At 43.9% G+C, this 26045-nt stretch overlaps 1 protein-coding gene across 2 annotated transcripts; it reads left to right on the top strand.

The window, feature by feature from the left end:
* The first annotated feature begins 2491 nt into the window (after positions 1–2491).
* Positions 2492–17233, top strand: SPRYD7 (SPRY domain containing 7). Of its 2 annotated transcripts, XM_009568717.2 has the most exons (5): positions 2492–2626; positions 6047–6163; positions 9156–9322; positions 10985–11087; positions 14179–17233. In XM_009568717.2, the coding sequence occupies exons 1-5, from the start codon at positions 2530–2532 to the stop codon at positions 14274–14276; spliced, it is 582 nt and encodes a 193-aa protein (XP_009567012.1). In that variant the 5' UTR covers positions 2492–2529; the 3' UTR covers positions 14277–17233. The 2 variants fall into 2 exon arrangements, with proteins under 2 accessions (XP_009567012.1, XP_053911165.1); XM_054055190.1 differs by lacking the exon at positions 10985–11087.
* Positions 17234–26045: the final 8812 nt, after the last annotated feature.

The following is a 26045-nucleotide window of genomic DNA, read 5'->3' on the forward strand; positions in this document are numbered from 1 at the left end:
GGAGTGTGACTGACATAGCCCATCCTGACCAATAAGATATTTCTTGCTATGAAGATTTCTTTTAAGAAGGGGTTTTGAATAACCACATAACCCTCCACCCACTGCCTCTAAGACAGGTGACATTGTACCACATGGTTTACATTAGTTGCATCATATTATATACTGTCATAAAATGTTAAATGTTTACTCTCATAAATGTTTGCTGTCATAAAATGTTAAGGCAGTTTTCTAGGTGAAATGCCACAAAGCGAGACCCTAGCTGAAAATCACAACAAGCAATTTCATCCCATTTACCTTTAAATGTAAGTGTTTAAATGATCTGCTGCCTGTAAAACTTTCTAGATCAACAGTTAATGGCACAACTTTATTGGTTATTTTTCTGTAGATAAATAAAAATGTGAAGTAGGTACAGGTGGGTTTCTATATCCATATTGTCACTACTTACTATATATATCTGTTAGAGCCCAGTTTGTGGCCTCCATTCTGGATGCTGTGAGCTATAGGGGCAGCTCTAGGGCTTTTGCTAAAGAAACACTTGTGTAACCCAATGGCCACAAGTCAAGCTACAGTTTTTTAAATTATGTGGCATCCTGCCCCTATGAAAGGGACACAAAGCTGGTCCCAAAGTGTGCTTTGCAAAAAATTGCTAAGTGCAATGATAACGTGCTGGCTTTTCACTGTAGCAGTCTTTACGGTTGAATTCAACTGGTCCTGAGAAAATCAGGGAAAACACTATACCAAATCACAGAATCACAGCATGTTTAGAGTTGGAAAGGATCTCTGGAGATTATCCAGTCCAACCCCCCTGCTGAAGCAGCTTCACATGGAGCAGGTGAAAGCTTTTGAACAGATGAGAAAGTACTTTAGAAGCAAATGGGACCCAAAAAGTTCAGAGTTAAGATTCACTAGCAGGACAGGTCCAGAAGATCATCCAATCATACAATGCTTTGGGTTGGAAGATCATCCAATTCCACCTCCCTTGCGTTGGGCGGGGACACCTCCCACTAGATCTGGTTGCTCAAAGCCTCGTTCAGCCTGGCCCTGAACTGCTAGATGAGGAGCAAGGGCTGCCCATAGGGGGCAAATGCAATGGAGATATATGGAGAGACCCTGGGCAGCAGAGGCAGCTGGCCTCCACCAGGCCTGGCTGTGCAAAAAAAAAAAAAAAAAAAAGGAAGAGAAAAATAAATTAAAAGCAAGAGGATAAATGTGATTCTTGTGACTGACCAGTAAATTTCCACAGAAGTTATTCCAGGAATAACTGACCAGTAAATTTCCACAGAAGAGTCCCTGCCCACGTGGCCCAGCACAGTGAAGTTCACTGATGTGATACCAACCATCTTCCCATCATTATTATTTTCTTTTTTTTTTTTTTTTTAAATAGAGTCATAGAGTTGTTAAGGTTGGAAAAGATCATCCAGTCCAACCATCACCCCAACAACACCACATCTACTAAACCATATCCCAAAGCGCCACATTTACACATTTTTTTTTAACACCTCCAGGGATGGTGACTCAACGACCTCCCCGGGCAGGCTGTTCCAGTGCTTCATGACTCTTTCAGTGAAGAATTTTCTCCTAATATCCAATCTAAGATTCCCATGGCACAACTAGAGGCCATTTACTCTCATCCTATTACTTGTTACTTGGTAGAAGAGACCAGCACCCTCCTCTCTACACCCTCTTTTCAGGCAGTTGCAGAGAGTGATAAGGTCTCCCCTCAGCCTCCTCTTCTCAAGGCTAAACAACCCCAGTTCCCTCAGCCGCTGCTCGTAAGACTTGTTCTCCAGCCCCTTCACCAGCTTCATTGCTCTTCTCTGGACACACTGAAGGACCTAAACGTCTTTCTTGTAGTGAGGGGCCCAGAAATGAACACAGTATTCAAGGTGCGGCCTCACCAGTGCTGAGTACAGGGGCAGAATCACTTCCCTGGTCCTGCTGGCCACACTGTTTCTGATACAAGCCAAGATGCCATTGGCCTTCTTGGCCACTTGGGCACACTGCTGGCTCATGTCCACTTGGCTGTCAATCAACACCCCCAGGTCTTTCTCTGCCAGGCAGCCTTCCAGCCACCCTTCCCCAAGCCTGTAGCGCTGCACGGGGTTGTTGTGTCTCTAGTGCAGGACCCGGCATTTGGCCTTGTTGAACCTCATCCCATTGGTGTCAGCCCATCGATACTCGGCCACTTGGCAGGTGGATGGGAACCATCCTTTTTGCACATACAGGTGCATGTACATTACCCCAGCACCGCCACATCCACACATAGTCCCTCCGCTGCGGAGGAGAAGGAGCAGCTTCCCGCCTGCACCCGCTCTCCCTTAAATTTCCCCTTTGGAAGGGAAGACGGGCTTTGAATGGGGGCGGTGAGCGGGACAGAGACCCCCCGCCCTGCAGCGTCAGCTCCGCCAGACAGGGGGCGCTGCTCACCCCGCCCTGCAGCTCCACCTCCCGCTCCGCCGCACAGCGCCTCCTCCCGGCCGCCAGGGGTCGCTGCGCCACCTCCCTCCGCGGCGCTTGCGCGGGGCGGCGATGGCGTCGCGGTGTTGCTGGTGCTGCAGGGATGGCGAGGACGGCAGCGTCCCGCTGGAGGAGATGCCGGCCGTGCAGCTCGACACGCAGCGCATGGGTAGGCGGCGGCGGGGCTCCCTCCCCCAGCAGCGAGGCCCTCGGGGAGGGGGCGGGCGGAGGGAAGCCCGGGGGTGCCTGTGCTCGGGGATCCCTGTGCCCAGGTGTCCCTGTGCCAGTGCTGCTGCCCAGGTGTGCCTGTGCCAGCAGGGGTGCCCGGGTGTCCTCCTGCCACCACGGATACCTGGTGTCCTCAATGCCGGTGGCACCGCCCAGGTGTCCTCATGCCAGCGGGGGTGCCCGCGATGTCAGCACCCAGGTGTCCTTGTGCTGGTGGCACTGCCCGCGCGCCCTCGTGCTGGTGTAGCTGCCCAGCTGTCCTTGTGTAGTCTTGCTGCCCAGGTGTCCTCATGCCCAGGTGTCCTCATGCCCAGGTGTCCCTGTGCCCAAGTATCCCATCCTGGTGCTGTTGCTGCCCAGGTGTTCTTGTGCCAGCAGGGATACCCAGGTGTCCTCATGCTGGTGGCACCGCCCAGGTGTCCCTGTGCCTGTGCTGCTTCCCAGGTGTCCTCATGCCCATGTCAACACCCAGGTGTCCTTGTGCTGGTGGCTCTACCCAGGTGTACTCAGGCTGGTGGCACTGCCCGGGTTTCCTCCTGCTAATCTTGCTGGGCAGGTGTCCTCGTGCCTGGGTGTCCCTGTGCTCGGGTGTCCCATCACGGTGCTATTGCTGCCCAAGTGTCTTTGCGCCAGTGGGGATACCCAAATGTCCTTATGCTTGTGGCACCGCCTGGGTGTCCCCATGCCCGAGTGTCCTCATGCCAGTGTTGCTGCTGCCCAGGTGTCCTTGTGCCAGTGAGGGTGCCTGAGTGTCACCCTGCCAGCAGGGATACCCTAGTGTCCTCCTGCTGATGGCACTGCCCACGTATCCTCATGCCTGGGTGTCCTTGTGCCAGTGTTGCTGCCCAGGTATCCCCCTGCCAGCAGGGATGCCCCAATGTCCTCATGACCGTGGCAACACCCAAGTGTCCTTGTACTGGTGGCACTATCCAGGTGTCCTCATGCCAGTGTTGCTGCTCGAGTGTCCTCGTGCCCGGGTGTCCATGTACCAGTGTTGTTGCTATCCAGGTGTCCTTTTGCTGGCAGGGATACCTGGGTGTCCTTGTGCTGGTGTTGCTGCCTGGTTGTCCTCGTGCTAGTGGCACCACCTGGGTGTTGTCCTGCTAGTCTTGCTGCCCAGGTGTCCTCATGCCTGGGTGTCCCTGTGCCTGGGTGTCCCATCCATGCTGTTGTTGCTGCCTGGGTGTCCTCATGCCCAGGTGTCCTCGTGTTCCAGTGTTGTTGCTGCCCAGGTGTCCTTGTGCCAGTGGGGATGCCAGGGTGTCCTCAAGCCTGTGTTGCTGCCCGGGTGTTCTCTTGCCTGAATGTCCACATACCAGTGTTGTTGCTGCCCAGATGTCCTCATGCTGGTGGGGGTGCCTGGGTGTCCTTGTGTGGGTGGCACCACTGGACTGTCCTCGTGCTGGTGGCACCAGCACGTGTGCCCGCTGTGACAGTCTGTCCTCTCTCCCCTCAGGCAGTAACCCTGAGGGAAGTCATCTTTGGGGGTGCTTCTTTAGAAGGATTAGGCAGTTTTCGGGGGGGAAAAAGTTTCCCTTTGGTTTAAATCAGAGCATTGCCAGGAGGACAACAAAGCTGGGGAGGGATCTGGAGCACAAGTATTATGAGGAGCAGCTGAGGGAACTGGGGTTGTGTTTAGGAGGCTGAGGAGAGACCTTATCGTTCTCTACAACTGCCTGAAAGAAGTTGTAGCGAGGTGGGTGCTGGTCTCTTCTCCCAAGTAATAAGTGACAGGAAGAGAGAAAATGGCCTCAAGTTGTACTGGAAGAGGTTTAGATTGGAGATTAGAAAAAAATTCTTACTGAAAGAGTGGTGAAGCATTGGAACAGGCTGCCCAGGGAAGTGGTGCAGTCTCCATCCGTGGAGGTGTTCAAAAAGCGTGTAGGCGTGGCACTGTGGGACATGATTTAGTAGGCACGGTGGTGTTGGGGTGATGGTTGGACTGAATGATTTTAGAGGTCTTTTCCAACTTCATCCAGAGAAGAGCAATGAAGCTGGTGATGGGGTTGGAGAACAAGCCTTTTGAGAAGCAACTGAGGAAACTGGGATTGTTTGTCCTGGAGAAAAGGAGGCTGGGGGGAGACTTTATCACTGTCCACAATTATCTGAAAGGACCTTTTAGAGAGGTGAGTGTTGGTCTCTCCTCCCAATTGACAGGCGATAGGATGAGAGGGAATGGCCTCAAGTTGTACCAGGAAAGACTTAGATTACACATCAGGAAAAAGTTCTTCACTGAAAGGATTAACAGGCACTGGCAGAGGCTGCCCAGGGAGGTGGTGGAGTCACCAGGTAGATAAAATTAAAAAGACAGGTAGATAAAATGCTCAGGGATCTGGTTTATTAGTGGACTGATACGGTTGGGCTTGATGATCTCAAAGGTCTTTTCTAGGCAAGCAATTCTATGATTCTGTGAAATTCAGTTGAAGCTCCTCAGCAGGATGGGCCTGTGGGGCTGTGCCTCAGCCTGAGAGGGGTGCCTGGGGTGGGATGGTGCCTGGCTGGGGTGAGGCAGGGTCCAGTGGGTCAGAGTCACAGCAGTGAAGATGCAGAAGAAGCGAAGCCGTATGGACCCTTGTTCATAGCACTCTTTGAGTGTCCTCCTTGGGATGAGTCGTGCACAAAGCCATGCCCGGTCTTTGTTGGGGAGAGAAGCGATTGGGGCCAGCTGCAGCAGAGCTGGGGAAGGAGCAGGAGGAGAGCAGCCACCTGGCCCCGCCAGTGTCCAGTGCTCAAACACAATTATTAGCCTGCTTTTATTCAGTTGTATTAGTGGACCTTAGCTGTCTCCCATGTTCTTGGCCACAGCAACAGTGCCTAAAGGTGAAGTCTGCCACTGGAAAAGGAAAGCTTAGCAGAGGGTTTTTTGGCTCTTGTTTTGGCAGGCATGTTTCTAATAAAAGGATTTTTTTCAGAGAATAATTAAACACCTTGCAATTCCATCAAACATTTCTACCCTTTGTGCCTTTCCTTCTCTTTACAGATTTTTTTCCTCCAGTGTATAGAGACAGGGTACAGGATTTTGGTCTCACAGTGAACCCTTTCTGACTAAATTTTAAGTTATGCTTCTGATGTGGCTGAGCAAAGGTTGTAGTCAGCGTGGTGCCGTAGAGTTCGAGAGGTGAAATTAGAGCAGTGTATAGATTTTAAACAAATAAACCGTAGCTGAAAGATGACCTAGCCTGTAAACAGCTTTCCTTTTCTTACTTCAAAGCATGGCCCATCATCATAATTCTTGCAGACTAATGAAGCTCTTACTTGCGGAACAAAGAACAAAAACTGTTCTCAATGTTTGGGGCTTTTAAGGGCTGCTTCCAGAGTTTTAAAAATGTTTTGAAGTTTTGTGGGTTTTTTCTCCTTGCAGGAACAGATGTCGTAATTGTTAAAAATGGCAGAAGAATATGTGGCACAGGAGGCTGCTTAGCCAATGCACCTTTACATCAAACCAAGAGCTATTTCGAGTTTAAAATCCAATCTACAGGTTAGTCAACAAAAATGTACAACTTTAAGCTTGGAAGTGTTGTCACATTGCCTGCTGGTGACCATATCTCAAAATACCAAGCACATGTGTCTTTCTAATTGCATCCTTGAACTTGTGAACGTTGGAGAGTTTTGTAAGTCACCATTGTGTAAAAGGACATTTCTTTTTTTTAATTATGATTCAGAAATATTAAATAGAATGGTAAGCATATTGTAAAGGAGAGCAAATACTAAAATACATATTGTTTTGTATGCTGCTATATGCTTTTTTTTCAATTAGAATATTTTATAACTGTTTTTTGGTAAATAAATGTTTATAACCACATAAAACGCTGTAGTTATGAAGTATTTATTTTTTAAGTAGTGCGGTTTATCCTGCAGTATTTGTTGCTATTCTTCTACCTCCATTGCTTTTAACATGCTCTGTGTTTGCTCAAATAAGGGTAACACTCCTTGTGCTAGTCTGCTCCTCAAATTGAATATGGAATATTCCGACACTGCTTTATCAAGAGGAGCCTTTCTGCACTTTGTTTCTTTACTTGTTTTGCACAGATCTAATGCAAGGCAGCTAAAAGTGAATGAAATCTGGAAGCGTATGCTTTTACTAATATGTTCAGATTCTCTAGTACAGAGTACACTCCAGGCTTGCCTATATTCTAATATGGAAAATTGGCCTGTATTTTTTCAAAAAGCCCCAGATACTGTGAAAAGTAAGCTGTTCTTTCCCTAAGTGTGTAGAGGGAGGGAAGAAGGAAGAAAGGATTAGTCCAGAGACAGGTCTTATAATATCAGCTGGAGCTTGAACCCTGCACCTTTTCATAAGAGTCGTTTGCATTCAGTTTGATTGGAGTGCAGGCAGTGTGAACACAAATCTGTCCAAAACACCTCACAGTCAAACCAGTTGTTTAGTTTCAAACTAGTGTCTTAACTTGGCAATTTTAGTATCCTTTCTGCCACTGCAGCTGTGGTTCACCTATAGTCATTATTCACACAGATACAGTGTCCATGTTCTTATACTTAATTTAAGAAACAGGGGAAATAAACTCCTGATCCCTATGAGCTGTCTCATGTATTCCTGTGCTACAAGGCAGAAGAATTCTAGATCCCTTAGCTTAAATCTTTGATTCCCAGAAACGTCCCTGCACAGTCTATTTTGGGTCATCCGTGGAGTCACCCTGACTGTTGGAAAGTTTTCTGAAATCGAATTTCAGTCTTGTTCACACTCTTGTCCTTTTCATTCTGGGCATTTAAGTATTAGAATAAATTATTCTGCAATTTTGTCTTTTGAAACTAATTTTCTGATATTTTTGCTTCATTTTAGTCTTCTGTAGAGTAAACAGTCCCATTTTTTTTTTTGTTGTCTCCTTATAGATGATGTTTTTACATTTCTGATTAATTTTGTTGTTTTTTCTAGAATAACTAGAATTTGTCTTCAGGCATGATGCTTACAATGGATGCTCTGTTCCAGATGCCACAGCAGTAGATGTCCTGCATCTGCTGTACCTACAACACTACTGCTTTATACACGGCACACATCTAGGCATTTTTCACAACAGTAGAGCACAGACTCGCATTTGGCACACAGTCTGCGATAACCCCCACGTTATATTCTATGAACTGGTTGCCAAGCCACTGATGCATTTGTGTCACTTACTGTTCCCACTTACCTGCTGTTCTTCATAATTCAGAAAAAGCAAATACATTCTCCTTATTTCAGACCTCTTAACCGATTTGTCAGGGTTATTTAAAACTCAAAGGACCTCTGAAGAACTTGCAGTCCTGTTGGGTTAGTATTGGCAGCATGTTTAATGAACACATGGTCACATTATCCAAGTCATTAATGTGAATACGGAACAGTATCTGACCTGGAGCATTCAATGCAAAACCTCAGGCCCCACTTGAGTCGTCTTTTTCGATTTGACAGGGTGCTACCCATGTTTAGTCCTGGAATACAGTTTTTTAACTGGTTGTGCATTCACATGGCTGTAACTGTCTAGACCGTGTTTTCATAATTTGACTATTTCAATGTTGTATGAGGTTCAAAAACATTGCTGAATCAAAATCTGTCATATTTACAATTTCTTCTTTTTTTACGTAAGACTGAAGAGTCTGACAAAGAAAATCATAGTGTTCACAGATCCATGCTGGTTGGATTTATTCTTTACATCCTCCTATAATCTCAGAGTTTGTTTTCAATATTTTTCTGGGAATTAAAAGTTAAGCTAAGTGGTTACAATTCTCTGGATTCTTTTTTTTCAGGACTGATGCTATTCATCTTCAGTCTTGTGACTGCTTGTACTGGGTCTGGCCAGGATGGAGTTAATTTTCCTAATAGCAGCCCCTGTACTGCTGTGTTTCGGATTTGTGACCAAAATAATATTGATAATGCTCCTAGGAGAAGTGTTTGCACAGTCTCAAGGCCTTCTGTGTTTCTCACTCTGCCCCCTCAGTAGATAAGATCAAGGGAGGTGAGGGGGTGTGAGAGGTTGGGAGGGGACACAACCAGGTAGATGACCTGAAGTAACCAAATCGATATTTCATGCCACATAATGCCATGCTCAGCAATGAAGGGGAGAGGAAGAGACTTAAGGTTAGCTGTCTTTTGCCTTGGAATTGGCTGGGCATCGGTCTACCCATGGGAGCTAGTGAGTCATTGCGTAATTTTTTTTTGTTGTATTGTTTTCTTTCTTCCACTTCTTCTTTTCTTATTAAAAATTTTGTATCTTTCCCCGCAGGTTTTCTTGGTTTTACTCTTCCTTTCCTCTTCCTCCTTCCCATTGGGAACTGGGGGGGTGGATGTGAGTGAGTGGCTGGGTGGTGCTTGGCTGCCTGCCAGGGCTAACCAACAGCAGTCCTGGTATTTCCGAGAGATATTTGCTGGTAGTACCACTATGGCACTAGTTAAAAACACATTCTTTATGCTGTCCTGCTTCAGTCAGATAGTCTTAAAAATAATGGCTTTTTTTTCTTACCATGTTAATTTCACGTTTTAGGTATTTGGGGTATTGGAGTCGCAACTGAGAAAGCAAACTTGAATCAAGTTCCTCTTGGTCAAGATGTCCATAGCCTGGTATTGAGGAATGATGGAACTCTCTACTATAACAAGGAGGAGAAAAATAGACTACCGGTAAACAGCCTTCCTCAGGAGGGCGATGTCGTGGTGAGTTTCCTAAGGCTTCTTTATCTTCCCCAGCTATTCCCAGATTCTTCTTTTTTACAGCTCTGTGGTTAGACAGACTGACTGACTCAATTAAATTGTTCGGCTTGCATCTCCCAGTTTGGAAAGTGCTGATCCAAACTCCCATAGTACTCAAATGGATCAGCAGCCTGGATACCAGTGGTCTTCATTTTCAGCATTGATGTGTTTTGGAAGGAGGGACAGACTTTACCCATGTTTGAAAAGTACCCTCTAAAACTCTGTTGCAGTCTGATTGCAGCATCTGCCTGATGAGTAACTCCCATCACAAGGATTCTATGTTGTTTGAGATGGGACCTTCCTGAACAAATCATGTGCTGGAATGCGTTGCGTAGCTATGCACCGTGCCCAGCCAAACTCAAGGTCCCATAGCTGACTGGTTAATGATTAGAAGGACAGAGCTGAGCAGAGAGAGGTCCTGGGTGACAGATGAATTGTGTGGTTAGCCTGAGCTTTGTAGGGAAGGAGAGAGATTAAGGGGGGCAGGGGTAATGCTCGCTGGGAAGATGATTAAGAATTAGAGCAAATGAAAAATCTTTTTTCTATCTTGCCATTCCATTCCATATTTCTCAAAACATCTTTAAGGGACTTTGAACAAAGGGTTGTGTTTTATTGCTGTCATTTTCTCTGTGTCCTGTTAAAAGATTTATTTTCAAAAATTTATGGGAGTAATGCAATGAAATTTATACCATTTATCACCACTACTTTTTCTTGCTGGGTAACCTTACTTCTGTATGGGGATGGTAAGAAATTTCATCTTTAGAAGCCCTAAACAGCTAAAGTTGGCTCCTTTACTCTCGTATACTATACTATTCTTTAACCCCCTTCTGAAACTGTTTTTTTCTTGAGAGCTACAGACTGTTTCAGGGTTTGGTCAAACTATGTAGTCTCAACAGCTTCGGCTAATAGCAAAAAAGTAGCTGATGTGTGACTGGTAACTCCCCAGTTTTTGTAAACTTAAATTTATTGTGTTCTGTCATGAAATTTCTGACGTAGTGTAGGACAACACTGATTGTCACACTCAGCCATACCAAAACAGTAAAAAAAAAAAAAGCATTTAGTTAACAAATAAGTAATTTATTACCTTTAAGTGTTTGCTTTCTGCTCTGTCATCAGCATGTTTATAATGTTGTGTATGAAACCATGGTCTATTGCTGCTGGCAGAGAAAATGAACTGAGAGAGGTTTCTATATGGAAGTATGGACAGATAAACTTAATTCATAGCATCACTATTTCTTAAAGTGATTTTTTGTGAGGAGATGTGAATGAGACTGCAAACTGCTTAATATTCAAAATAATTGAAAATTCTGTGTTTCTTTAACGTGATGAAGAGTAGTCTGGAAATTTTTTTAGTGAACTGTCTTTAGTAAGATGCCGTGTGCAATGCAGTGCTGCATCCAAATTGAGTAAGTGTTAAGGAATCCTGGTTATTTGAAAATACAAATGTTACTGCTCATTTATTAACTTTAAGTCGTTCACAGGAATATTTCAAGTGAGGTTTTCTGGGATGCTGTGGTTTGCTTAGTGGTGTTAAAATTTGCCTATGGCTAAGAAAGCTAAATTAAGTAGCAGTCTTATGTGTATAAACTTGTTGATGCTTTTTTATTAATTTTCTGTACTTTGTAGGGCATTACATATGACCATGTAGAATTAAATGTATATTTAAATGGGAGGAACATGCATTGTCCAGCCTCAGGAATCCGAGGGACTGTCTATCCAGTGGTCTATGGTAAATCAGAGATTTTCAAACTGTTTCACAGTATGGACAATATTTTTGTACCGAGCCTGTCTTCTGAGCTATGTATTCTCTCACTTAGATTGAACACACATCAATCATTTATTTTGGCAACTACAACAATAAATTGCACAAAAATACAAAACTGGGAAAATACAAAAGTCTATTTTCACCTCATTTTTAATGCTGCTTAGTAGCTAGAAAACAAAGCACCACTTACTGACTACTTACCGTGTCCACATCCAACAAGCTGAGGACTTGCTGCACTTAGTCTAAAAATTGCCAGGCAAACCCCTGAGAATCAGATGGAGAAAAGAAAAACAGCAAATTTGAAGTAATATAGACTTGAGCGGTAATCTGTTTTATCTCTGAACCTTGATATTTATGCCTGTTGATTTCACTTCATAAATGCATACAGGGTTAAATATAAATAGATACTGAATTGCTGTTTGTATTTACTTAGGAAGTAATAAATTTAATGTAGTACTAGCGCAGCTGCTTGCTGTGTAGTGTTACAGCTCTTTGCTGCTATTCCACATTGATGCCCAGTTTTGAAATCCAGCAGTTGGTGAGCGAGTTGTGGTAGATGTTTTGTGGGCAATCACCAATACAACACAGCAGTTTAGAACAAGAACCAGATACCATATCCAAATGATCCCTGCATAGGCAGTTTAAGAAAGAATTCATGAATTCTAGAAGCTGGAATTTGGCCAAGACATGTGTGAATAATTTACTCTTCTTGAACTACAGAAGTAGTTCCCAAGTAGTCAGAATTTTGTTTAACATCTCATCAGAAAGGCAGCACTTCCACAAGCTCAGGGCGTAATCAATACTACCCTCTGGGCTGGCTTGTAGCTCACAGCAAGTGATAAATGCTCATCGGCCCCCCTTGCATTACACCTACAGTCATCTCCAGTTTATCTTTATTCCTTTGTGAGCTTCATCTAAGTATTAGCCTCTTCCAAAGTAATTTTGCTCTTGACCTGCCATTAGCTATATGATATGGATAATTTTTTAATTTCTTGGTTGGTTCCTAATGATTTTTTGGCATGTTCCCCTTTATGTCTTGACACCTTTGTAATAGTGAATTTTATGAACAGGAAGAAGGTGCTCTAGGTGGTTTGTAGAGCCTTTGAAGTCTACAAATGTAGCAGACAAATGATATCTCACCAAGCTATTGGAGTGGCAATTGTTTTATGTGGTCAATCCGTGATGTATTCCTAAGCCACATGATGGCGCTGATAAAGTGCCATGGCAGCCACAGCTGCACTGCAGGATCTCCTCCTGCAGACACCTTGAGCAGCTGGAAGAGGGTTGCTGGGCGTGAACTGATGGTTGCATCCTCCCCATATTTTGAAAATGGTGTTACATAGCATGGAGAAGGCAGGTTGCTTTCAGAAAACATTTGGTGGTATCGTAGCCTACTGTAAATTTCTTTTTCTCTGACTAAAGAAGTTCCATGCCTGAGGAATGCAGTGACCTTTTATTGCCAGACTCATATCTTCCACAAGTGGGCATAATTTCATCACAATTACCATGTCTCCTACATGTAGCAATAACGATTGCAGCCTGAAATTTGCTTTTGCATGGTACTTTCTTGATATAAACTTTAACTGTCCTTAATTTAATGTGAACTTCTTGTAGTCACAGGAAAGGATTTGACCATTGAGAAGAGTTTCTTAAGCATTTACCCTATCCATAATTTAAACTAGAACTACAGTTATCTTTTTAAAAGAAACATGATAGAGCAGGCAAACACGGTGTCAAGTCTGAGAGAGTAAAACAGAAAGTGGACTTAAAGGCTGTTCCATCCAGCAGCTGTACCTCAGGCACTTTTGCACAAGTGAGATGCAAACACTGCCTAAGTACTACAGAACTGTACACATACAGTAATAGGAGTTTTAACTGAGTTTGGAAAGGGGAAATTCCTACCTCGGCTCCAAGATATCTAAATTCCAACCCAAAATTTGGAGATGAAGCTTTTCAATTTTGATCTGATGTTGCTAGTGTACCAGGTTTGTCTTAGAAAAAGTTCTTTGTAACATACCTTGCTTTTCTGACTGGTTGGGTATTTCAGTTTTGCTAATGCAATACATGAAAGCTTTGCTCTGAAATTGCTCAGCAGTTTCTTTTTTGTGTTCTACACTGAAGGTAGTAACACCTGTGTCCCAGATTTTCCAGGGGTCCAAAACTGAGAGAGACATTGTAAAAACTGATTAACTTCCAACCTAAAGAAGCAGTCAAAGAAGCTCTCTTTAGATCACATGCTAAAACAGATGGTCTGACACCGACCATTGCAGACATCTGAAATCTTCTAAACCTCTAGAAAAACCATTGCAGACAGCTGACGCCCCAGCGAATTTAGGAAATGGACAGAAAAATGTATAGCTGAGGAGGCATCAGCCCTGAAACATAGAATCGTAGAATAGTTTGGGTTGGAAAGGACCTTAAAGGTCACCTAGTTCCAACCTCCCTGCAACAGGCAGGGACACCTCCCACCAGACCAGACTGCCCAAGGCCCCATCCAAGCTGACCTTGGACACCCCCAGGGATGCCCCATGCCAGCCTGTGCCAGTGCCTCACCACTCTCATCATGAAGAGATTCCTCCTTATGTCTAGTCTCAATCTTCCTCTCTCCAGTTTATACCTATTGCCCTTCATCCTATCACTACAAGCCTTTGTAAACAGTCCCTCCCCAGCTTTCTTGTAGGCCCCCTTCAGGTACTGGAAGGGTAGATGTCTGGTAGTGTCCTTAATCAGTAGGTTTCTGGAGCAATGGAGTAGAAAATTCGGAGGGAATTGCCCTCTTCGCACTCCTAGTGAAATCAAAGGTAGCATTCTCAGTGACTTCACTGTTACTCGCTAGAGTAAATAGCAGAAATGGAAGGTGATTTGCTGTCCTTGGGTATGTGCGTAGGGCTTTAACAAATCTGTTGAAGAGACATCTTTTCATTGTATTGCATAGATGTAATGGATGTACTGGAGAATATTCTCCATGTTTTAGGCATAGTATATAGTCTATTAAGATAGTATAATAGAAACTGTGTTTCTTCTCTAATTTCTTCTGTTTGGTTTTCTTCTGCAGTTGATGACAGTGCTATTCTGGATTGTCAGTTCAGTGATTTTTTTCATCCACCTCCACCAGGGTTTGAAAAGATCCTGTTTGAGCAGCAAATCTTCTGAGTATCTTCGTACTGAACATTTGGACTCTGCACTGCTACTAAAGTTTTGTCATCTTAAATAAAGCTTCCCATCACTTTTAGGAAACATATCTGTATTTTTAGTAAGTACTAGTGACTTGTTTGCAGAATTAATATAACTGCAACACCAGGTAGCTGTGTTGCAAATACAAGATTTTTGACAATGTTTTGTGATTTGTGTGTGGTTTGGTGCAGGGTTTTTCTCTGAATCGCACTTGATGCATAAGGAATCTAAGGGTTGTTATAGATACCAGTATTACATTCAGTATTTTGAATAAACTGGAGGTTTGTAAAGCCAGTAGTTTTTATCCATATGATAACTATGGAGATCCAGCAAACAACTTTTTTTTTTAAGTCTGTTGTGTATAAGAATATTTAATGGTAAAAGCTGCTACCTTGAGCTTGACGTAGACTTGCTTTAAAATACAGAGAAGACTGTCTTCTTCAACCCTGGTGTTTGAAATGGAAAACATTTTGGTAAATACAAAATATTCAAAATAGCTGCTAACTTCACAAAAAAATATATCACAAAAAAAAAAAAGAGCCTGCTTTTACAGCTCAAACCTGCTCATTTCTCATCTTAACCAGAGTAAAGTGCATTTGTAATACCACATAATGTAACTACATCTCTTGTGATAAGAATAAGAAAACTTTTGTTCTGTAACTGCTGACACAGGGAAACTATGCAAAATAAGGGAAGGTGAAAAAAAGATTATTACTATCTATTTATCAAAATGGAAAGAGAGCAGAGGTTTCCCCTGAAAGTAACTTTTATGGTGATAGTTCATCAGAGAAGCAAGGGTACAGTTAACTCCATTGCACAGGTAAGAAGATAGGCCCCAAAAATAGAATGTGAATTAACCTGTGTCTCAGCATGTTATTTGAGCATCTGGTGATAAATCCAGATGTTTTCCCAGATGTGCTCCCACTCCCAACTTTGCCCAGAAAAGTGAGATGCAATACCTGTTTCTAAAAGTTGCACTAGAAAGTAATTTTAGGTTTAGGTTTAGACATAGATTTACAAGCGGCAACTTCATTTTAGTTAGAGTGAATCATGCTTCCCATCAAAATGATTCAAGTATTTCCACTAATGGTTTCTACTCAAACCTTTTCTTAATCTCTGAATGCTACAATTTGGACGCTCTATCTCTTTGCATTTAAAACTTTGTATTGACTAATCCTGTATGTTTTCTGAGCCTTTTGAGATTATATCGTGGCAACAAGTCTGAAGCTGCCAGATACGAAGTCTGAACCAGACTTTATTAGTGCATCCACAAACCAATAGAACCAACAGGGCACATAATATGGGTTGTATGTAGATAACACATTGAGTTGTTATTTGTATAGTATTGGAACTGTTTATGGTGCTTCAGGGATAGGTGAAGTCTGGCAGTAGTATTCCAAGGAGCTTGAAGTCCTAATTAGATACTATAAAGCTAGAAATACCTGTCAAGAATTGTCTGAAAAGGTCTTCTTCCATAAAAAAAAAATCATGCCAGGATACGGTAACATAGATGCTCTGCAAAGAGAAATTGGAATGTGCATTGAATCCCTTAAATTCCACTGAGAACATTCTTCCAGGCCTACAAAGAACATTCAGAGATGGCAGGACATGCTATTGTCATGGTTTAACCCCAGCTGGCAACTAAACACCACACACTTCTCTATCCCACCCTGCCCTGGTGGGATGGAGGAAAGAATTGGAAAGGTAAAAGTGAGGGGAACTCCTGGGTTGAGATAAGAATAGTTTGCTAATTTAAATGTAATAATAGCAATAATAACAAATAGTAAGGGAAAGGAGGATAACAAAAAGAGAAATAAAATCCAAGAAAGACAAGTGATGCAAATAAAAACAATTGCTCATCATCAAATGGCCGATGTCCAGCCAGTATCCGAGCAGCCATCCTTCAGACAGTTTCTCCCTAGTTTATGTGCTGAGCATGACATCGTATGGTTTGGAATATTGTTTTGGCCAACTGGGGTCAGTTGTCCCAGCTGTGTCCCCTCCCAGCTTGTTGTGCACACACAACCTCCTCACTGGTGGGGCATGAGAAGCAGAAAAGGCTGTAAGCACTGCTGAGTGATAACTAAAACATCCCTATATTACCAACAATGTTTTCAGGACAAATCCAAAATATAGCCCCATCCTAGCTACTATGAAGAAAATTAACCCTACCACAGCCAAAACCAGCACAGCTATTCAAGTGCAAATGTCCATGAGAATACAGACTTGCATGAGTATTCATGCTGTTTTTCCTTTGTGCAGGCTTTCTTGGGAATGCACTGCTGTGCATACAGCTGTGTGCAAAAAAAAACAAACCCAAAGGAACAAGGTTCTAGTAATTGATGTTAATTTCTTGGCATTATCTGGTGAGTTCTTAGATTATTTTTGCAGTATTCACTTGTAGAATCGTTTCTTGTGAGGCTCATTCTTTGTTGGTTCAGGTGGTTCCTGGTGTAGTACTTCACCAAGTGACTCAAATAAAGGATTATTTTCCCCTGAGGCTAAATCTCCTCGAGGCACACACCTGGTTTCCCCATCCTTACGCATCATCTTTGTTATCAGTTTGTGTTCATATTGCTTTGTATACTGACAACTGATCAAGCTTGTGGCCGAGATAGGGTTTCACAGAGGTTCATAAACAAATCGGCAAAGAAAGATCTTACATGTCTCTCCAAATCCAGGCTTTAAGGCCCAAGGATCGAGCTCCCCCAGCATCCCTCATTTGTTAAGAGCCAATGTTGGTTTTGGAAATGGTGTTAACTGTTACCTCTTGCTGTAGTGATGGAACCTGGTTCATAAATATGTCCAAAATGATGCTGCTGAGGTATTTGCAAGAAGCCTGTGACAGAAGGTTTGGAACAAAGCTAAGTGCCAAAGGATACTTTTCACTGTTCCTTCCCTTACCTAGTTCTCCAATAAAGTACTTTTCAGGTTATTGACATCTTGGATGTGGATTTCTACGCAAAAGCTCAAGGGGCAAGGGAAGAGCTCTGGGATGTACAAGGGTAGATTTTTTTCTTGGGTTCTTCATGTATGCTCTCTCTTGGGGCAAATCTTGGCAGCTCAAATGTTGAATTTTTGCAGGTTGAATATTTGCAAGGACAAACAGTTGGTAGGACCAATTCCTTTCTGGCTTGTTTAAGAGCCTGGTTTGGTTTTTATTTCATTTTTTTTTTTTCTCATCCACACATTTTAAGTTTTAGCTTTTCAAAGCCCCTTTTCTAGCCCTGTGTTGGGCCTAAGGAAGCCCACGTGGTCTGGCTGCTGAGGTGAGTCAGCAGAAGAGCTCTTTGTCTCCCCACATGGTGCAAAGGTCTGACACTTGCAGGGAAGAGAAATAGTTGCTTAGACAGGAATTTCCTTTGCTGCAGTCAAGAGAGGTGGGCTGAGGATTAAATGAGATTGAAAGAACATTCTTGTGGGGAGCCATCTGCTAAAATGCCAGAAATTCAGTGTGAAGAGACGTGCATAAATAAAACTAATGTCACTTTTCCCTAATACCAGAATATGTCAAGAAAAAAAATTATATTTTTGTGTATATGTATTTAGGCTGCTTTGTGCCAGCAATGTAATTCAAGATAATACTAGAACAAAAATAGAAGCCAAGTCGTATCCATGGAAAACTCTGGCACGTTTAGCAGACAAGACAGTTCCTAGTTTCAAGACACATGAAGACTTGAGTCATATTTCTTGGATGTGCTCATTTTATTGGTGAGGAGCACATGTTAAATCCCCATTGTTGAGAAATCTAAATTCCCTTGTGTCTTAAAACCTGTAGTCAGTATAAGATGGTTTATGACCTTTTAAAAAGTGAAAAAGTATTACGCTGAAAAATGATTTCAGTAGTTCAGTGAGGATTTTGTGTGGAAAAAGTGCAGCTCTTGGCCAAAGTAAACTCTGGCGAATTCAAGATAAGCAGGTGGAAGTGACTTGTTCCACATAAGTTGGTAGCATGATCCAGTCACAGTCATCTTTTCCTGTATGTAGGATGGAAATAGTGCTTCCTGCTTTGGGGGGAACGTCAGGAGAATGCATCTGGGGAGTATGAGGCAGCTGGGGCCGTGTTCAGACTGCTGGCACCCTAAAGCCTGTCACAACTCCATCTCTCCATTGTCTGAGGAATCAAGTCTGAGCAGTCTGAATCACTCATGACTAATCTGAATGTAGTAGTTATAATCCTAAATTAAGCTCCCCAAGTAGGGGGTGTGAACACACCTTCAGATGTTACAGTAAAGGGAGGGCCATCTAATTATCTCAGGAGCCTGTATTTTGCCAGAGATGTCTTTTGGAGAGGATTTGGCTGCTTGTAGTCTGTTTCCTCACTTCTCATATAATTTATCATCTTTTCTTCATCTGCTCTAAAGGCCCCTTTTTCCCACTAGTATTAAAATAATTGATACACCAGCCATGTCTTTGTTACAGACAACAAAACTGACAGTTCCTAAATTCTGGGAAACTTTGTCCGTATTTAAAAAGCCATGGTCAACATAACCCTGTCAGCTAAAACCCTCACAGGAGATGCATGTCACGCAGCAAAAGAGCTCTTCTGATGCTGCTTGAATAATTTCTTCAAATGGAGCAGTAGTGACAGATGGGCTTTTTTCCAGTGTAACTTTATATATTGCCGAAGCTTTTCCTTACAGAGCCATCCTGGTTGGGATAAGGAAGAAAACCAAGCTGCCTGGAGGCTTCTGAGCAGCATTGGCACATTGAAAGTTGGGACTCTGGAGAGGAGCCAGAGCTGGACCAAATCATGAAGGCAAAACCAAAATCCTCTGCATGTTCTGCGTTTGCTGCTGTCCCACTGGGGTGGGAAGGGAAGAGCCAGTGATGGTAGCTGGTGGGAAAGCAGACCTCTCCCACTCCAGCAGGGCTCTGGTAGGGTTCTACCCTAAATATTTTGTCCTGGATCGCACAGAAAGTCTGAATCAGGTGAACGAAGCCAGCTCTGTCAGTGAGGAGAGGGAAGGGCTGATATCCCCAGCTAGCACAGCTGTACGAGTGGGGAGCAGCTTCTGGGCTAGTGAGCATTAAACTGTTAAAAATGTTGCCTGTAGCTGCATCACTGCTTGCTGCATTCAGGAGGGTGTTAGTCTGCTAAAAAAAAATCCAGTTTTACTGAAATAGCTCTGTCCTCACTAGACATGCTTTGCAGGATAGCACACTGCTATTCCGGTACCAATAAAGCCATCCTATTATGTAGATACCCTTAACACCGCTGCTATCTGCCCTCCTCTGTAGAATGGGAATCATAATATTTCTGTTCCCTCAGCCTTTGTCTTCATCCTCAGAGCCAAGGATGTCAGATCCATCCTGGGGAAACAGCCAGATCTCCCAGGTTCGGCTGTCAATTCGGCTCTGCATCCGTCGCTCCACAATGAGCCTCCCACTGAGGGCAGTTGTGGGGGAAGGTAGACTGTGACCTTGTGTAGCAATGAACAGCTTAGCTGTGCTTTGTTGTTTAGTACCTTATTGTTGCTTTCAGGATTGCTCTGTAAGAAAGTAAGTTCCCTTTTAGGGCCATCTCTGTTTCTGCCTTTTGTTTCTCTTCCTTCCTTGTTTTCCTGTCTGTGAATGTAGCGACGCGCATGATTTATACCAATGCAAACCCTGTTGCACTGATGTAGAAGGATCTGCAGCTGCTGGTGTTAGCCTGACTGGTGAATTGCTCAGTCACTTGGACTCCTAGAGCCTGGAGTCATTCTGCACTTAGAGAAAGTTAGGCTGCAGCAGTCGCCGCCCAGTTCCTCTCTTGGTCTGCATGATCTTGTCTTCATGCGGGGCAGTGCTGGCCTGCCACCATGCTCCACTTCTGTGTGTCCATGTGCTCCAGACAATATATCTAACACATTCTCCTAGTTCTCTTGATGCCCTGCCCGGTCACAGGGCTTTCACCTTAAGTGGTTTCCTTATACTCTGAGGAGAGGAATAACCGCGAGTCCCGATTTCTCAGCAAAACTGCTTTGATCATGTAAAAAGGTGCTGCCATTGCAGTGACTGAGCAGAGCTGCAAGCGAGATGCCACCTAAAGAAGAACAAGCAGCAGGAATCAAAGCTGGCATGCATGAAGGCTGAAAACAAAATCCTGCTTCAGGCACAGCTGGCCTCCCAGGCAGCCTCTTGCACAGTGTGGGCTTCTGTTCCCCATGCCATACACATGTTCCCGGTCACATCAGGTTAAAATAAGGACAGCTTGATCTAGAAACATGGTTACACAAATCTGGGCATGCCATGGCTGCGTTATGAAGCACATGATATATTCTGATCCCACGAAGCATGCATTTAGACAATGGCGTAAATCAGTCATCAATAAAAATTCTAGACACAGTTTCTGTTCAGTATGTCTCATCAAGGCCTTTTGTTGTTGTTTTAATCAGGATAACTTTAGCAAAGCTTTTTATTTTCAATCTGTATGGGTTTGAAAAAGGTGCCTTTTATCAGCAGCCTTTATCTGTGCTCTTTCCCAATCTGCAGTCTGTTACCCAAACCCATATTGCAGCAATATACAAAGTCCTGAAAGCAGTGCCTTGCACAGCGCAGTGTTCAGACACTGAAAATTAACTTGAAAAATGGTCTAAAATGAATTGCAAGCCAGCATTAATTGCACAGTAAGCCTTGATGGTGCCGTGAGGCAATGGTTGGTTGATGCCAGCTAGACTCAGTAGCAAACAACTCACAGCAAGACTGCCTTTTTCCCCTTTCCCAAGTTGGAAAACATTGGAAAGGCGCCCAGAGTGTCAGGGGTGCTGTTTGCCTGACTAAGGGTGATGTGTGTTTGTTGAGTTGCTCTTAGCGTGCAGTGTTGAATGGACAACAAAAGATAAACCACAATTTTTTGGCCTACTTACATTGATGGCAGCATGTAAATCTTGCAAAACCCTTCAACAAGGCTGTCAGTGGGGCAGGAATCTACGTACACTTGTCCACCTTTGCCCCAGAGCACTGGTGGTTCTTGCTTAGGACATAGAATCATAGAATCACAGAATAGTTTGGGTTGGAAGGGACCTTAAAGATCATCCAGTTCCAACCCTGCCATGGACAGGGACACCTGGCACTAGATCAGGCTGCCCAAGGCCCTATCCAACCTGGCCTTGAACACCTCCAGAGATGGAGCATCCACAGCTTCCCTGGGCAACCTGTGCCAGTGCTTTGCCACTATCATGGTGAAGAAATTCTTCCTTATGTCTAGTCTAAGTCTGCCTTTCTGCAGTTTATACCCATTCCCCCTTGTCCTGTCACTACAAGCAGTTGTAAATGGTCTCTCCCCAGCTTTCTTGTAGCCCCTTTCACGTACTGGAAGGTTGCTGTAAGGTCTCCTTGGAACCTTCTCTTGTCCAGGCTGAACAACATCAACTCTCTCAGCCTGTCCTCCTGTAGGAGGTCCTCCAGCCTCTGATCATCTTTGTAGCCCTCCTCTGGACCCGTTCCAATGGTTCCATATCCTTCTTACGTTGAGGATTCCAGAACTGGACACAGTATTCCAGATGAAGCCTCACAAGAGAGGAATAGAGGGGCAGAATCACTTCCCTCGACCTGCTGGCCATGCTTCTTTTGATGCAGCCCAGGACATGGATGGCCTTCTGGGCTGCAAGCGCACATTGCTGACTCATGTTGAGCTTCTCATCGACCAGCACCCCAATTCCTTCTGTGCAGGGCTGCTCTCAATTACATCATCCCCCATCCTGTATTAAAACTGCAGATTGCCCTGGCCCAGGTGTAGGACCTTGCACTTGGCCTTGTTGAAGCTCATGAGGTTCTCACAGGTCCACTTCTCCAGCCTGACCGTGTCCCTCTGGATGAAATCCCTTCCTTACGGTGTAATGAAGGTGGTTCAAGGCATCTTGAATTGCTCCAGCGCTCCTTTTAGCTACCAATAGCTGTCCCGTGTTCTTTTAAATGCAGTAAAGATGACTTTTTAAAAAAAATAAAATGTCCATATTGGATGAAGCCAAAAGTCTGATCAGCCCAGCGGACTGCCTCCAACAAACTGTCCAGCAGGAGCTGTAAACACAGTGGCCAAAAGTGGATTTGTAGGGAAGACCACAGCAGATGGCAGGCGTGTGATGCTGTTTTCCTGCATACCCTGTAATTATCCAACAACACTCATGTAGCACAAACCATGAAACAGTTCTCGGCGCAAAACTTGAGCCATAAAGTGACTGGAGAAGGAACCTCGTGGTTAATGGATTGTCCTGGAGGTAGGTGGTTTGAAAATCCACAAGCTGAGAAAGAGCCTGGTTACCTGTGTCCTGACCAAAAACTGTGAGTGTAGAGCCAAATTATAAATAAAGAAATAGGACAGGCAACACGGAAGAGGCATCATTACAGCATTTCTGCCCCAAAGCAGTAGTGGTCAGCAGTATGTTCAGCAGTTACATTGGCTCTGAGGGGACCAAGGAAAGGAAAAAAGGTCTTTTTCTTCTAGGCAGAGCCTCAAGCCCGATCTGCACACTGCTTTTTTGTTGTTCAAGACAAAGGCTGCAGGGTCTGGAAGAATGGTGAAATTTCTCTCCAAAACACTTACAGAAGTGTCATTCAGGGTGGCATGATAATATATTTTTCTCTTTTTGATGTATATAGGTTGGTTGCATTACTAATAGTTTTGGGCTGGAATATCTGTCTCCGCGCTTGGTGATGAGAGAAAGAGGCTCAGGGATTATACAGCAGTAGCAGAATGAAAGTGAAACAACTTCTGTGTTGGGATGGGGCCTGAGTGTCTGTCAGGAGCAGCAATCTGGTAAGGTTCGCAGAGCCACATGTTTAAGTCTAATTCTAGGCTGTCAGTCCATGGCAGAAACAGCTTTTGTTATTCTTGGAAATTCCTTTTCTAGTATGTTTTGATGGAGCAAGGTCCTACATCTGAAAGGCATTTTGCTTTTCAATCTATCGGGAAAGTAAAAAGTCCTTAATTACAGTTTCAAGAAACGTAGTTGTATAGCCACATCTTTCATCTCAAAAGGGAGCAGGGGCAAGCTGCCCACCTTGCAGATTTGCAGAGTGACTGTGGTAGGACACATAATGCATCCATCTGTCTTGTAAGCCATGTAAAACCATTTCTCAGCCACTCGCAAGTACCTGTTTTTTCAACGCGTAAGTAAAAACAACCCAAAAGCTGTGCAAAAAAGATAAACCCAAAAGGGACTGGAATGCAGGTGCAATTGTATCCTTTCAAAGACATTCATTAGTTGTAGCTAAAAGCTTGTCAAAACTTGGAACCAATATAATTTTCTGAACAGCGGGGCTGTGGAAGATAAGGGAGGACCCAGCTCTCCGGGGCACCTTCAGTTCTGTACCTGGGAAGGAGCTGATCTTAGTAATGAGTTTCTGGACCCAACACAGAGAACGGACCTTCTCCCCTCCTCAGGAATCACTTGGACAGTGGCACCAAGCCTTTCTCCTGTGGTGCAAGCTTGGGAGTTAGCCGAGTCCTCCTGCCAGCTTCAGAAGGGGATCACAAGTGAAGGCAGTGAGCAGGGACTTGCTCCACCTCCAGCGTTCTGCTGGTACATGAGGCTGCAGTGGCCAAATCGTGTAAGGCCTCAGGTCCATTCATTCCCCAAGCACTGCTCCTGTTGTGCACACTTCCCTCTGCGTCAACGCCTTGTAGGGCCACAGCAACGTGTCCTACCATGCGTAAAGGCATTATTCTACATAAAATTTAATAGTCATAACTAGTATTGCATATAGATTTGTGGTGACATTTGAATATGTAGCAGTTGAAATCTGATTTCTAATGCTGTTAATGATGTTAATGAAGAAGAAAACTTTTTTTAATTGCAGAGAAACTAGCAATCCTGTCTCCTTTCCAGTAGGCTGCAAGAATTAGGAACAGCTACTAGCACCACTATTTGAATTTGCAAGGAGCATTCCTGGTTTTTTTCCAGTATATTCTGATGAATTTTTCTAATGATGGTAACCCCTCTGTAAATATCCCACAGAGCGGTAGTGGCATTTTAATCAGTGGGCTTTGGTGGAAATTGAAATATCCAAATTAAGTGATAAGCTTGAGTATCAAGTGTTGTGGGGAATAGGCTGTTTAGGACAGGGCGACCCTCGCAAACACTTTTTGAGATAATCCCATAAAAGCCTTTTTAAAAACCTCTGCAAATGAAATGAGCTAATGTAGCAGTCTGCAGGAGAGGACAGTCACAGGCAGATGAGAACAAAAGCCACATGAGAGGAAATACAACCTAGCTGATGCTAATTCTCACCTATAAACTACTATAAGCAAAAGCAGCTGGACTGAATTCCCCATTCCTTTTCGACATAAAAAGAACCCTTGCAGCAATATTGGCTTAATGAACCTTAGAGAAAAGCTCTCAGAGGGAGCTGAAGAGGGGCAGGGAGAGAAGAGGTGCCCCCAGATTTAAGCCTAGAAGCAGCAGCACCACCAAGGAGTTTGGCTACAGATGCCCAGAAAGGTGCCACTGCCTCCGAGTCTGCTCCCACTGATGTTATGGTAGTGTGGTTGTGTGGCAGAGCACACTTCTGCTTCGGCAGTGAAATGGCACCAGTGAAGAGTCTTGCTAAAACCTTGGTCTATTATTATTATTATTATTATTATTATTATTATTATTATTATTATTGTTGTTGTTGTTATTATTGTTATCGTTGTTGTGGTTGTTCTTCGATAAACCTATTTTAAGCATGCCAACCTCTCCAGCGTGCATGCCCAGTGAGCACACTCAACGTTAATCTGAAGTGATACATTCCTGGGTGTGCTTCGAGTCTTCACACCAATTTTTTGCTCGGAAAGGAGTGGGACACTTGAGAGGGTAAAGCCGCAGCCTGCCCCAACCCTTCACAAAGTTCAGAGGATCTGCAGTGCCAGGGTTCTTACCTCTGACATGTACACTGGCTCACCAGCTCCTTTTCCCTCCTGAAATCTGGCTCATCTTGAGCAGCAATCAGCCCTTTCCATTTTTCCTTGCAAAATTCCCTGTAATGGCTTCGGAGCTTGGATGCAAACACCTTTGTTTGAAATGCAAAATGACAGCAGCAGATGCCTTTATAGACAGTAAAAACCTTGAAGAAGGGCAGAGTAAATAAACAGCAAAAATTAAATATACAATATTGCCGCACAGAGAGGAGCATTCTCTTCAAAATGTGGCAATTAACATGTACGGACTCATTCTGCTGGGCTGGGAGGAAGCAGGAGGCACATTATTTAAATGAATTGCCATGTAGCCCATGATTATAATTAGGATTCATTCAAATCTAGGCATTCAGTAAAGCTTCTGCTCTGCCGCTGGCTCGGGGCTGCCTCTCTATCAGCACCTATTGTTTCATAATCTTGCTATAGTCGACGCTTTTTTTATCCCAACCAAGTCTGCCTTGTTTATTGCCCTCCCCAGTGACTAAGCTGAAGTGCGATAACAATGCACGGCTTCATTCGACTCTTTTTCTCGTGTCAGTTGAAAGAGAGATGTCTTCTGCCCTAATTGCAGAGGGTCTCTTCAGTTTTGCAATTCCTGTATTGAAAGCTTGTTTAGGGTAAGGTGAGGGGATATACATAAATCTAAGAACTCACTGTCAGGGGACATAATTGCTCTCTACCTCCAAGCATGGCAGAGCCCTCCTAAACCGCTCTGCACAGGCAAGTTTCCATACAACAGACAGGAACCTCAGGCTCTCTTCCTCCATCTCTGCATCAAAAGAAGCGTGGCCAACAGGTCGAGGGAAGTGATTCTGCCACTCTATTCCTCTCTTGTGAGACCTCATCTGGAGTATTGTGCCCAGTTCTGGAAT

The sequence above is a fragment of the Cuculus canorus genome, chromosome 1 (genome assembly GCF_017976375.1).
Source record: "Cuculus canorus isolate bCucCan1 chromosome 1, bCucCan1.pri, whole genome shotgun sequence".
NCBI lineage: Eukaryota > Metazoa > Chordata > Aves > Cuculiformes > Cuculidae > Cuculus > Cuculus canorus.

Bases quoted from the DNA above. Each gene is read 5' to 3' on its own strand.
- SPRYD7 (XM_009568717.2), top strand. From the start codon at position 2,530: ATGGCGTCGCGGTGTTGCTGGTGCTGCAGGGATGGCGAGGACGGCAGC. The intron at 2,627-6,046 runs GTAGGCGGCGGC...TTCTCCTTGCAG, and splicing joins GCTCGACACGCAGCGCATGG to GAACAGATGTCGTAATTGTT. The intron at 11,088-14,178 runs GTAAATCAGAGA...TTTCTTCTGCAG, and splicing joins TGTCTATCCAGTGGTCTATG to TTGATGACAGTGCTATTCTG.